At 49.2% G+C, this 12,573-nt stretch overlaps 2 protein-coding genes across 2 annotated transcripts in view; both read left to right on the top strand.

Moving 5' to 3' along the window:
* Positions 1 to 10: 10 nt before the first annotated feature.
* On the top strand, positions 11 to 4,084 carry NAIF1 (nuclear apoptosis inducing factor 1). Its single transcript, XM_019540666.1, has 2 exons — positions 11 to 570; positions 1,689 to 4,084. The coding sequence occupies exons 1-2, from the start codon at positions 60 to 62 to the stop codon at positions 2,159 to 2,161; spliced, it is 984 nt and encodes a 327-aa protein (XP_019396211.1). The 5' UTR covers positions 11 to 59; the 3' UTR covers positions 2,162 to 4,084.
* Positions 4,085 to 10,438: 6,354 nt separating this feature from the next.
* The window catches only part of FAM102A (family with sequence similarity 102 member A), a 41,335-nt gene continuing 39,200 nt past the window's right edge, over positions 10,439 to 12,573 (top strand). The window contains exons 1-2 of the mRNA XM_019540665.1: positions 10,439 to 10,531; positions 11,280 to 11,962. Of these exons, the coding sequence (XP_019396210.1) occupies positions 11,817 to 11,962 (146 nt within the window). The 5' untranslated portion in view covers positions 10,439 to 10,531; positions 11,280 to 11,816. The remainder of the gene's footprint in view (positions 10,532 to 11,279; positions 11,963 to 12,573) is intronic.

Below are 12,573 nucleotides of genomic sequence, written 5' to 3' on the forward strand. Positions count from 1 at the left end.
CCCCCCCACCTTTAGGCCCCTGGGCCTGCCCTAGGCCTGGTGGGCCCAGCCCTGCTGCCATGGCCTCACCACCGGCGCCCCCGGCCAAGAAGCGCAAGATGAACTTCTCGGAGCGCGAGGTGGAGATCATCGTGGAGGAGCTGGAGCGGGGCAAGCACCTGCTCATCAACCACTTCAATGCGGGCGTCCCGCTGGCAGCCAAGGCGGCCGCCTGGCACGACATCCTGCGGCGTGTCAACGCTGTGGCCACCTGCCGCCGCGAGCTGCCCGAGGTCAAGAAGAAGTGGTCGGACCTCAAGACCGAGGTGCGGCGCAAGGTGGCCCAGGTGCGCGCCGCCATGGAAGGGGGCGGTGAGGGCCAGAACGGAGCCGCTGGCGGCGGCGGGCAGGACAGCGAGGACCCGGCGGGCGCTGTCGCTGCCCCCGTCATCCTCACGCCCATGCAGCAGCGCATCTGCAACCTGCTGGGAGAAGCCACCATCATCAGCCTGCCGGCCGGGGACTGCACGGCCGGGGACACAGCTGAGATCCCTATCCCGGCCTCTGCCACCACCGTCACCCTGACGCAGAGTGAGTGCCAGGAAGCCAGGGGCTGAGTGGCAAGGTCATAGGCAGGCCCCGGCCAGCGGCAAGGAAGCCCATCGTCCATATGGAGGATTCTCCTCCTCGCGGCCCCAGGGAGCGGCAAAACGAAGCCGCGGCGTCTTCAGCATAGTGGATGCGGCAGCCCCGTGAGCCTGCATGCTGCAGACGGGCGCCTCTAGGCTGTGCAGGTGCCGAAGGCCAACTTCGACAGCAAGGACACGTTAGGCGCAATTCATGTGAACCATTGTCTTGGGCCTGCACGTCCTAGGGGGCCCTCGCCTATCTCGAGCTGCTCCAGCCTCCCTCGGCAGGCTGCGGAGCAGACAGGACACAGTACCATTCCAAACAAGCTGGTCCTGTGGGATACAGCATACTACCATACTTCATCCTTGGGATCTCAGACACCCCAGGGACTATAGGGCTGTTTGAATGGATGGCTGTCGGCTCTACATTGAGATTACAGTTGATATAGCACTGGGTTTTATTATAGCTGAATCTGAGTGGGTACAAATCAGCATAAGTAGGAAGCAGATTGGCAAAAGGGGGCTAGTGTAGCCAAAAGGAGAACTTGAACAGTAAGCTTTTTTTAACCCAAAATAAAACCTAATGGCAGAGATCTCTCTTGACCTATGCAGTTCTCTTTTTACATGCTCCTTCTCAATGTCTACTGATTATATTCTGGTTGTAAAACCAATGGACAGAGTGCAGCAAAATGGGAGACTATTTATAACTTAGTGTTTAGATGTTCACAGGCACGCACAGCTGTACAGACATAAGGGTGAATGAATTAAAGCTATTTTGTCCTTCTGAGCCTGAGATTAATAGATTTAAGACTTCTTTTTCAGTCCAGTCCAAGCTGTTCCTCCATTACCACCTGCAGTGCTACAAGTAAAAATAGGTGTTTGGGTCTTCAGAGATGTTCCAGGGGAAATCTGAGCAGTCAAGACTTTCTGACCAGTGCTGTTTAATCTCTTGTGACTCCCTTGTGTCCTTTTTTTAATATTCCTTGGAGAGGTCCTCTTGAATGATGCAGGGCTGAAAAATGGTGAAACCCTTCACATAAAGTGTTGCAGCCTCTGACCCTTTTTTCCCTTTGTTTCTAGTCCCCACAGAGACAACTTATCACAGTCTGGATGATGGGGTTGTGGAGTACTGTACCACAGAGGCTCCCACCACAGTTACTGCTGAAGCTCCCTTGGAGATGATGGCACATCAACCTGAGGTGTCTGCCAAGCCCCAGGAGCTGAAAAGCAGAATTGCCTTAAATTCAGCCAAGCTCTTGCAGGAGCAGCGAGTGACCAACCTGCATGTGAAGGAGATTGCCCAGCACCTGGAGCAGCAGAATGACCTGCTGCAGATGATCCGTCGCTCCCAGGAGGTGCAGGCCTGTGCACAGGAGCGGCAGGCGCAGGCCATGGAGGGGACGCAGGCTGCTCTGAGTGCTCTCATCCAGGTCCTGCGCCCCATGATCAAGGACTTCCGTCGATTCCTGCAGAGCAATACACCCAATCCCTCGGTGACTTCTGACCCGAGCCAAGTGTCCCAAAATGGGCAACAAGACAGTATCATCCAGTGAAGGAAGGGCTGGCTGTTTTTCTCAAAAAAACTGTCTTTGCTGCTGTAGGACACAAGGGCACAGAGACAGATCACTCTCGTCACAGTGGAGTGGTTCAGCTGTAGCCCTCTGGAGTAGAAAACTGTTCCTGGAGAGCTTCCTTCTCTGTGCTGAGCCTTGATGGACTTACCATCCAGAGTGGAAGCCAGGATGTGCGATGAACTTGAAACGTAATGTTGGTGGGTTTGGTTCCTTTAAAAAATCTAGATTTATAAAAAGACAATTATTTTTTTTATGTCTGTGTGAAGGCCGATCTTAAAAAAAGGAAACCTCTCACCTAGGGCTTGCAGCTTCTAGTTGACTCCTAACACAGTGAGGGGCTTGGAGTTGTATCCTGTTGCTGAAAGAACCCAGATCCCATGCTGCAGTACAGGGGAGCGAATGCATTCCTGTCTTTTGCTGGACATTTTTAAGTACAAAAAAATATAGATATCTGAGGTAGTGCAGGCAGGCATCTGTGCTGGAATGTTGTGGATACTGCTCTTCAAGGGTGGAATTCGCTCCTGTGCAGAAGACCGGCACAAAGCCTCTGAACAACCCAAATTCTGCACATCCTGCTGCAGCCCTCAAAGTAGGGTTAAATGGTGCCAGCCTTTTGCACACATGGGGCTGGGAGAGGCATCTTTGTCTATGTCTTAGTTGCCATCCTGGAAAACGCATTGGAAACGGTGTTAAATGTCTGGGGTGGAACTTGAGGGCATGAGTAGATATGAATTTTATTTGGGTGAGTTACAGCCAAAACTCCATCTCTGTCACCCAGGTGCCTGGTGCTGCCGCTTAGTTTGGAACCTCTGCAGTCCAATATCACAGCAAGCTGAGCTGAAGATGGGGTTTCAGCAGAGCGGTAATGCTGAAATTTTGGCAAGCATGGGTTTCAGTGACTCACTATTCAACTGTATGGATTGGGGCAGGGTTCTTCCCCCACTCTCCCCTTTTCTGCAGTTTTAAACTTGTTTTGTATTTCTAAAGAACTGGAAAGAATCCTGCAGTCCTTACTCCATCAGTATGCCAGTTGACTGTAGCAGGCATTTGGACTGAGGACTCTGGGATTTTTGCCCTGAAAGTTTTTTTAAGACTACTGGGAAAAATGCTTGTCCACTTCCTAGCATATACTGCCTCATTTACAAACTGGTTTCATGCAAACCCAAGTAAAAGTGCTTAATTCCATGAAATGTTAATCACTATGTGTGAATGTGGTTGTCATAGATACACACTAACTTCATGAACTAACTAAGCTTATTGCTTGTTGAAAAGCTTGCCTGTACTTGCACAGAAACTGATTTTTTTTAAATAACTTCACTGTCAAATTTTTCCTCCCTCCCAACCTTACCCCGCTGCAGAACCAGAGCCAAAATTATGGATTAATCACTCGCCAGACATCACTATTGAAATGGAATTTCTAATGCTGAGGCAAAACTGGTCGTAGATTTGGAATTCGTGAAGGAACAAATCTGGACAATCTAATTATAGACCCCTGAATGTTTCATGATAGGAACCTTGGCAAGAGCAGTCCATAGGATACTGCTGTATTTTATAGTTGTGCTAGAACTCAGCACCCCCTCTTCTGTGTGTCTTGAGTCACTGAGTGAGAGAGAGCAAACAGCATCCACTGAAGGTTTTGGCTTGTGGAAGATACGAGCTATCCACCCTCATCTCTGTGCCGAGTCAGAACAGCAACAGTAATGGCTTCCCACCATGCTCAGCATCTAACCTAACCACAGGAGTACACTTCTTCAGGCAGATTCAAACCTGGTGGAAGCGAATCACTTCTTTAATTGAAGTTTATAATTAAAGCAAATTGCAGTGGATTTGGTTTTACCTCATTTGTAAAAAGAACGGTCTCCATAAATAGTAATTTTAATAAAAAATACACATTTTGGTAAATAGGCTCTTTCAGTTTATGGGGGGGTTTCCCCTCCATAGAACGAACCACATCCAAGTGCCACACCTACAACTCGCAAAGTATTCAGAAATCAGGAAATGCTAGCTGAGGTTGCTGAAAGCAGGTGCACTTTTAATTCTTCTCCTTTGGCACAAGCTTTAGAATATAATCTTTGGTGATATGATCACATTCTGTTGCTCAAATATCAATCAACTCTGCAACCTTATCTTGCAGTACTGGTAACTATGCTGTGTATGACACAATTGGAGCCCCTGGGCAGTACGCTATACTCATCCGCCATGATCTGGATGAGCTGTAACAACCTGAAATAATAGAGAACTATACGCTGCCTTTATAAAGCTTTAGCATTAAACCATGGCATTAACTCCTGCAGTGACTGCAGCTATTGGCTGTGTTTCACTTGGGATGAGTGCATTGTGGATGGAAGTGAGGTGTAGTGATACCCTGCTTCTAGTGGCACTCCTGACTACCACAGCTGTAACACTAGCTGGGATCTCTACTGTGCTCTACTCTGTGTGGATCCCTAGTAACTCATCATAGAGTATTGTTACTTCTTACAATTGAATCCCTTGCACTGGGAATCTCCCCTTTTTCTGTTATGGGGTGTTCAAGTAAGTGCTAATTAGTATGTTAATAGTATGCAAAAATTAACACTCATTAAAGGAACCAAAGCATAAAAGGGAAGTGGGCAAACAAGGAACCCCAACCTTCTTGGGGAATGTAACCGAGGTGTGTAACAGTACAAAGCTAGTGCCCAATGGAGACAACAGAGGCAGAGGAAAGCAGCCCATGTGCTCCAAGCCTTTTGGTTTCTTGGTAGCCAGCTGACTGAACTGAGGGCACTAGACAGAGATGATTTTCTACAACAGGACTCAGCAGATGGGAGAGCGTAGCACACGTGATCTGAGAGTTTACATCATACAAGCCCCTAAAGCTATATGCTACGTGCTGCTGGGATCCTAAGTTTGCCAGTTAGATGCAGCACACATTTCTAGAGTTGAAGGCTCAGGAGATAAACCTAGATATGGTCTCTGGTCTGTCACAGGCCATTAACCAGAGTTGCCAAATTGCTTTCAACATGCCAATTCACCCCCTGGGCAAATAAATAGGTGTTCAGCCAGCTGGGAGCATACAGAATTCGTTTAACTTCTTTCCAATAGATGGCACTGCGTACCAGAAGGGGACAACTGCAGCAGCTAAGCCTGTAGCCTGATGGGCAGCACCAAGACCTTCGTTCAGCTACAGACAATTAACCTGTATATTTAGAGCCCCGCGCTGGCCGAGAGACTGGGAGGATTCTTGTATGATTTGGTTGGCTTCTCTTGCACTCCTGTCTCCTCTTAACAGGTTGTCAGGGAAGAAAGTCACCTGAGCACAGGAAAAAAGAACGCCTGTGACTAAATAAAAGGCAGAAGCTTGGAAATGCAACCAGGGATCTCCATTCCTGCCAGCAAAACCAGGAAGACAAAAGGCCTGAATGTTTGGAACTCTCTTTTTGGGCACATGCAATATTTCTGGCAAAGAAGTTTGCTGTTGACAAGCAATGGGACAAACACAGTCCATAAATAGGCCTGACCATCCCACTTGCCTGGTTTGCATGTAACACTTAGCTTATGGTTCCAGTTGCTTATAATTGGCAAAGTGATAAGGCAGGCATAGCATGACCATTATTGAATATCTGATTAAGTTCCCTGCCTCCCAACAGCATATGTTTTATGCTTAACTGTCAAACCTATTGGCCAAGTTCATCCCTGACTCAAGTGATGTTAGACCAGGTCTGGGTTTGGCCAGGAAAGTAAGCATTTCACCCCTCCACTCTTCTTGGACACTCCTTCAAGTCACAGACAGGCAGTTTTCCCAGAGATCTGCTGTGCTGCTCCTTTGCTGTGTTTCACGGCTGGTAACCACATAAGAGTGCAGTGAAGGGTCCCTCATCCATAACCTGCTGCACTCTTGGCCATGTGAGTCCCAGTCCTGCAAGGTGATCCATGCAGGTAGTCCCAGCCCTGGTCCAGAACCCCAGCAAGTGGGGCTTATAGATCAGAGCTGTGGGTAGGACAAGCAGGCCTTCCTCTTACCTGTCTGCAAATCTCTTTCCTCTCAGCACTCCTAATAAACAAGGCTCCTTTCCCCCTGTTACAGCCAGACCTGGTGACTGACCCCTAAAACAATGCTTTTCTTAAACTCTCCTCTTATTTCGAAGGAGATGGCAGAGCTTAACATTGGCTGGGCTATCAGGGGACTTACTGGCCTAGCTGTGAGCTCTGTCTGTCGCCAAGAACAAGAGAGGGATGTGGCCAAGGCTGAAGTAGTTAGTAGATCAGCATCAAATCCTATCAGCTTAAATTTCCCAGTTACTTCCTTGCTTTTGGCAGGACCCTGCACTGGAAGCAATAGCATCATAAAGCCCCTGTCTCAGCCTCCTAAGGGGACACAGAAAGAAGAAAGCAGGACAGCCAAAATCTCCACCATCAAAGAAATCAAAAGAGGGAAACTATGCAACAACATTGAAAGAATAACAGTACTAAGCCACCAGTTCCTTGCCTCCTCAGGGGCAGACAGGCACAGAGATGCCTGGCAGGGACTTCAAAGTGAACGTGGACGGCTGCCAGCTGGGGGCTGTGCCCCAGCATCTTCAGTGCAAGTACAGGGTGGAGCTACTACCATTTGCAGCACATGCGTGGCTCCTCAAGCAATATATAACTTCACAGCACCCATGGGGACAAAAACACATGGGCAAATGCATACAGGTGTGGCATGCTACTGACAGGAGGCACTGCTTGTTTGAGTCTTTAAAAAGCAGCACCAGGAACTGCAGGATGGGTACAAACCCTTGGGAGCACTAGGGCTGGGCCTGGTGCCTCTAAAACAGGAAAACTACTGAACTAGCATCCCTGCATAGCAATTTGCACCAGTGCAGACTGGAGTTACAAGGAGAAGCAACTCTGTTCTTTTGTGCTGAGAAGCCTTCCAGGAGAGCCTGACCAGGTACTTAACATCCCGAAGGAGACAGGGAAGACATGCAGACCAGTGAATAGGAATGATAAAGCTGCAAGAGAGTTGAGTTTGTTTGCTTGAGGAAAGGAATCCAACTAGTCCAGCCCCCTGTGCTCAGTTGCTCTGGAATCACGGTGTTGCATGTCCCTTGGAGTTGGGAGCACACTGCTGGCGTGTCCACTGCATTCCCCAAATCAAACTGTTTTCTGGCACGGTAAGTGTGAAATCAGTGCATGGCCCTTGATCATTATAAGCACTATTAACGTATGGAGCTCATAAAAACACAAGCGGATCAGAAAGGAGCTCACAGGCTGTTACTGAGTTAAGCTGAGAAGATACAAGCTTAGACTAACTCCATATCATCAGATAATCCTACCTAATGGGGATAGACATGCATTTTCTTTCAGCGGCTCGCCAGGTCCTGCCTACTATAAATGGAGTGTCTCTCTGGAGTAACAGGACTAGGGGCTCTTGTCTGCACTGGAGAACTATCATTGGTGTTGTAGACTTACTCATATAACATACCTCCTTAATCATCTTGCTCTGGAGGCACAACTATCCAAAGTCAATGCACAGAGCTCTCTCTAAGCATGGCAGCACTATGGGTACCTCCCTCACCCACACACTAAGCAGATGCACAGCAGGTATACAGTAGACAGCAGCCTGAAGAACACATTTGTGCAGCATAATACATATTGTATTAACATTTATGGTCTTTGTATAATAACACTGAAAGCTCATTAAAGCTATTGGAGCTGTAGTCATAAATGGTAATGTAACAGATCCATTGCTTACATTGTTATAATGACCATATATCATTTGGTTTCCAAAGCTTCCGTGTTTGGCTGCTAGGCCAAATATATTAATCCAAAGGTATTTTCCAGAGGAGGAAACGGGTGATTTATTTGACAATGTTTGGTGGTCTTCTATTTTGGAAACCCTGCAACCTAAGTGATAGGACTAGAAATATCCCAGAATGCTTTATGCTTTCCAGACTCTTGCTGTATATCCATCCAGGAAAAAACCCTCCTATGTATCCACCCACCCTTTTTTGGTCCTGAGCTCAGAAATGGCATAGGCAGACCTGAGGATCTGATTACATGGGCCAATTTCATCTCCAGAATAACTCCATCCATTTAAATGGATTTATTGCTACTCATCCATTTAGTCCAAGGTGAGTACCTGGATCAAAATAGGAAAAGGAGCTAGCTAAGCTGAGGATGGGAGGAAGTAACTATGCTGCTCCTTACCTGTAGGAAACTGGAAAGTAGTATTCTGCACCTGTAGCTGGACGAGCTAAGTACTCAGAGATGTCATGTCCTTCCAGTTCTGTTTCCTACATAATAGCTTCATGGAACTCTAACACACACAGTAGTTGTACCTTCTGTCTTGCCAGCAGATACTAAGTCATATTTTCCTAATTATTTTGCTTTTCAAATGTATACAGTTACAGAGGCATGGTGAACACACAGAAATAGCAACCCAGTGAATTTCAGAATAATCAAGTATTTATGGCCCAGGATTTTAATCCCATTTTCATGAAACTGCCTGTGTTAGGGAAATACATATAAATATATGTGCACACATACACTCATATACACCCTCTGGAGAATCCAGGCTGTTCAGCAGCTCTCTGGGCATTTTTCCAAGTTAGTTTATTTTTAACAGCAGTCACATTATTCAGTTAATTACAAAGCAAACATTGAGGTTTTCAAGAGATCTTTCTGACAAAGCTACAGAGTAAATATGCGTGAGAACAGCTTAAACTCTCTGTTAACTTGAACACCCAGCTCTGTTGCTATAAACAACAAGAAGTACCAAAGGGAGATTTATTATTAGTGTGACTCACAAGATATCCTTCACCTGCCTCCTACATTGATAAAGTGACCATTAGTCTTTTCTCTGATGACAGAAGTTAAGCACCAAAGGGCTGGCCATAGATGTTTCTAAAGACTTGGGGAGGAGAAGCAGAAGGTGTCAGGGTTTGGGGTTGGTTTTTTTTCCGCCTTGAAATGTTTCTAAAATTCCTCCTTCCCAGCTCTGCAGATGTTACACATCCAGCAGACCCTAACTCCTTGCCACAGCATCCCTATTATATACAGAGAAGGGTCAGGAAAGGGCCAAGATTTATCAACAGCTGATGGCCATGTAAATGCAAGACATCAGTTCAAAGGGAGATAACACACCCCCTAAATCGGAGAAAGGTACCTCGCCCAGAGGACTAACGCCTCCACACCCCTCCCCTGGCTGGGGCCTGTCAAGAGGCTGGAAGGAAAACAAATGATTTCAGCCCAACACTAGCTCCACCCTCAGCATGTGAGCAAGGTCCCCCATGGCAATGCTTTTGACTCTAATCAGACCCCAAAGTAGTTTCCATGTGTTTTTTCAGTTGCAGTAACAAGGATTCATAGATGGGGAAAATAATGTGGTAGCTTTTGTAGTCACCGCTGGTGATTAGGGTTAATGGCAGTCTAGACACCTTAGCATGGCAACAGGAGACTCCCTGGCTCCTATCCAGGCCCTGCCAAGCTTGCTACGTGACCTTGGGCAAACTGCCTACCCTGGCTGAGCCTCAGTTTTTCTTTCTGTACCATGCAAGGAGTGACCCTCATTCAAGAAGGCCTTTAAACACGCCCAACTCTAAGAAGGTCAAATCGGGCTGGCCCCGGGAGACAGGGGCTGAGTCCTGGCCCCATGCACCTTGGTAAGGGGGTCCTGGCTCTACCACAACGCCAGTACGAACGGCGACAGGACTCATTCGCAGGGCCGAAGCCAGGGGCACCTCTAGGGAGCTTCCCGAATTCGGACCAGTAGGTCGCTTGGATCAGAGGCATGACTGGAAGGGCTTGGCAGCTGTTATGGACTAGGCCCGAGCCTTACTGCCATACTGGCATCAGCAGGGCCTGCATTAGCTTTACGAAGCCCCAGCTCCTGGAGTCCCATAACCAGGAGAGAGCCCAAGGTTTGCTTTAAAACGCCAGAGCCTACAGCCAGAGAAGCTGGCAAGGGCAGCGCAGGCACCCCACGGAGGGCACAGAGAGGTGCCAGGGACCGAAGGGCCCTGCTGCCTCTGCAAGCTCTGGAGGTCAAGGGATGCTGCCTACACCCCCTCCTTCCCTCCGCCGTAAGAGGCCGGCCTTTCACCAGACTGACAGGTGCCTCCTCCAATCACTGAGCCCGCAGCACCACCCTCTGGGCGCGCGGCAGTAGCCAATCGGAGCCCGGGCTCAGGCGTTCCCTCCCCTCGGAGCTGGCCAATGCGGTGGCGCTGCCGCTCTCCCCTCCCCGCGGGAAGGAATGTTGTCTCGGGTTTCGTATTCCCGAAGCGTGGTGGGTCCGTTCTGCTCGGCCGCTGTCTGCGCTGGTAGCGTAGCGGCCGTATTTGGCGTAGCCGTGGCAAAGGCTGCTGTGGACGGCAGCGGCGGCGGGAGGTGAGCGGCGGTGGCGGGGTCGGTGCTCGGCGCTGCAGGCAGAGCCGGCGCGGAGCTCGTGGCCGGGGTGGGCGCGCTTAGTGCAGGGCGGGGGGTGCCCGGCCGGCCGGCCAGCCTCCTGCCCTAGTGTAGATGCGGCGCCCGCGGCCGGGCATCAGGAGCCGGCTCCGGCTTGTCCCGCGCTGCGGGCAGAGTGCCCGGGCCCTGCCCGCGGGTCGGCCACGCCAGAAACCCCCGGTGCAGCCTTGGCACTGGGGCAGAGCCCCCCGGCTGCCGTCGCGGGGCCCCTCTGCAGGTGCGGAGCGAGGCCCCTGCCGGGTGAAAGAGGAGGATGGTTAGGGCGGATTCAAAGCAAGAGATTACTTGCAAATCCCTCCTCATTAAAAACTTCCTAGCCTGCTCTGATTTTTTTTTTTTTTTCCCTTCTCCATTTTTTTTTCCTCATTGCAGCTGCTCTCCTACTTGTTTTCCTTTGTAAACTGCTTTGTGATCTCTGGAGGGAAAGTCACAGACAAGCTAATTGTTGTTAAACATCCCCAAATAGAGAGCGAGAGTGAGCGTGCGCAGGCCTGGGGTGGTAAGGATTGCTGTAGCTAGGAAGGGGGAAGAGGCTATTTGGGCTGAGATGACTGGATTACTCCTCTGATTGGGATGAGTCTGGGCTGAATTTTATCCATGGAAACAGGGTTTTTTTGAGGGGGGGGGTGCTCAAGACTGGCTGAGACTAATGTACTGCTTTCTCTCCCAGGACTAACACAAACCTGTGGGAGCCGTAGCACAGATCGCAGACACCTATGTGAGGCCCGTTGGTCAGGCAAGGGGAGGAGAGGAGACTCGGGCTTTCCGAGTCCAATGTGCTGCCCACAGACTTAAGATTTCTGCAGAGACCTGGCTCAGGATGACTTCCTATCGGACATGCTTTCTGGACAGGCTCTGATGCACGCAGACCACCACAGCCTCTAATCCAGACTGCTGTGGCTAGAAGAGCTCCTGCTGGTCTGGAGCTTAGCTATTTCTCCCTCCCTCTTTTCTTGGAGATGTTCCAGAGCCTTGATCTGTGCTTTTCCTCCTCACCTGAAGCCTGTCGTGGCAATGATCCCACAGCCAGATCCGACCACCAGCGAGAGAAGAGCATCCTACTTTGAAGCCGACCAATCGTTAAACTGAAATTAACCCCCTGCTTCTACTCCTGAAACAGTGGTCATTTTTTTGTGCATCTGTGTGTGGCTTGAGCGGCTCCTGACTGTTGTTGCAAGTCCCCGGGCTTCTGCTGCTGAGCCTGCCCATGGCTTTCCTGATAAAGAAAAAGAAGTTTAAATTTCAGACCAGTTTCACCCTGGAGGAGCTGACTGCTGTCCCCTTTGTAAATGGGGTTCTCTTCTGCAAAATCAGGCTGCTGGATGGAGGGGACTTTGTTAGCTTGTCTTCTAGGTAAGGAGCTTCTCCTACTTGCTCTTCTCACCAGCCTCATGTTTCAGTATTCCTGCATTGGTTGGATTAGAGGTGTTTAGTGTGGGCTAGTGCTTGCCTGCTGCTTTCATGTGACTTTTTAATAGTCCTGTATTTGGTAGCTGTGTTGGTCTGAGACCAAAAAAAATGCAAAAAAACTGCAAGAGTTGTAGATTTTTGCATTTCTTTAATAGTCCTGGCACGGGGCCCCACAGGGTGTTTCTACCCCCACCTCCATTTGGGAAGAGGCTAGCCTGGAGGGGCTGGTTATTGTTGGCCAGCTGTGTGTGTGGCCTCCGATCAGAATTGGATTCAATTCTTGGAGGCTTACTGGTGACTCTTCTGAAACACATTGGGATCTGTTGGTGGACAGTTGGGCTCACAGAATCCTCCGTGCTTCTCCCCCGAGCTTGTGTGAAGGACATCCATAAGAAAGAGCTGCCTTGCACTTTTGCCTAATTAGAAACTTACCTCTTCAGAAAATTGCATCTAAACTGAACAAGTGAACCCTGCTCCACTTTGCTCTCCCTGTTTTTGTTTCTGAGTTACTGTCCTTGGTAAGGGTTGAAGTAGCTTGCTTTGCATTGTAAATT

The sequence above is a fragment of the Crocodylus porosus genome, unplaced genomic scaffold (genome assembly GCF_001723895.1).
Source record: "Crocodylus porosus isolate Cpor-Errol unplaced genomic scaffold, CroPor_comp1, whole genome shotgun sequence".
Classification (NCBI taxonomy): Eukaryota; Metazoa; Chordata; order Crocodylia; family Crocodylidae; genus Crocodylus; species Crocodylus porosus.

Coding starts and splice junctions, on each gene's coding strand:
- NAIF1 (XM_019540666.1), top strand. CDS start 60: ATGGCCTCACCACCGGCGCCCCCGGCCAAGAAGCGCAAGATGAACTTC. Junction 571..1,688: donor CACCGTCACCCTGACGCAGA/GTGAGTGCCAGG, acceptor CTTTGTTTCTAG/TCCCCACAGAGACAACTTAT.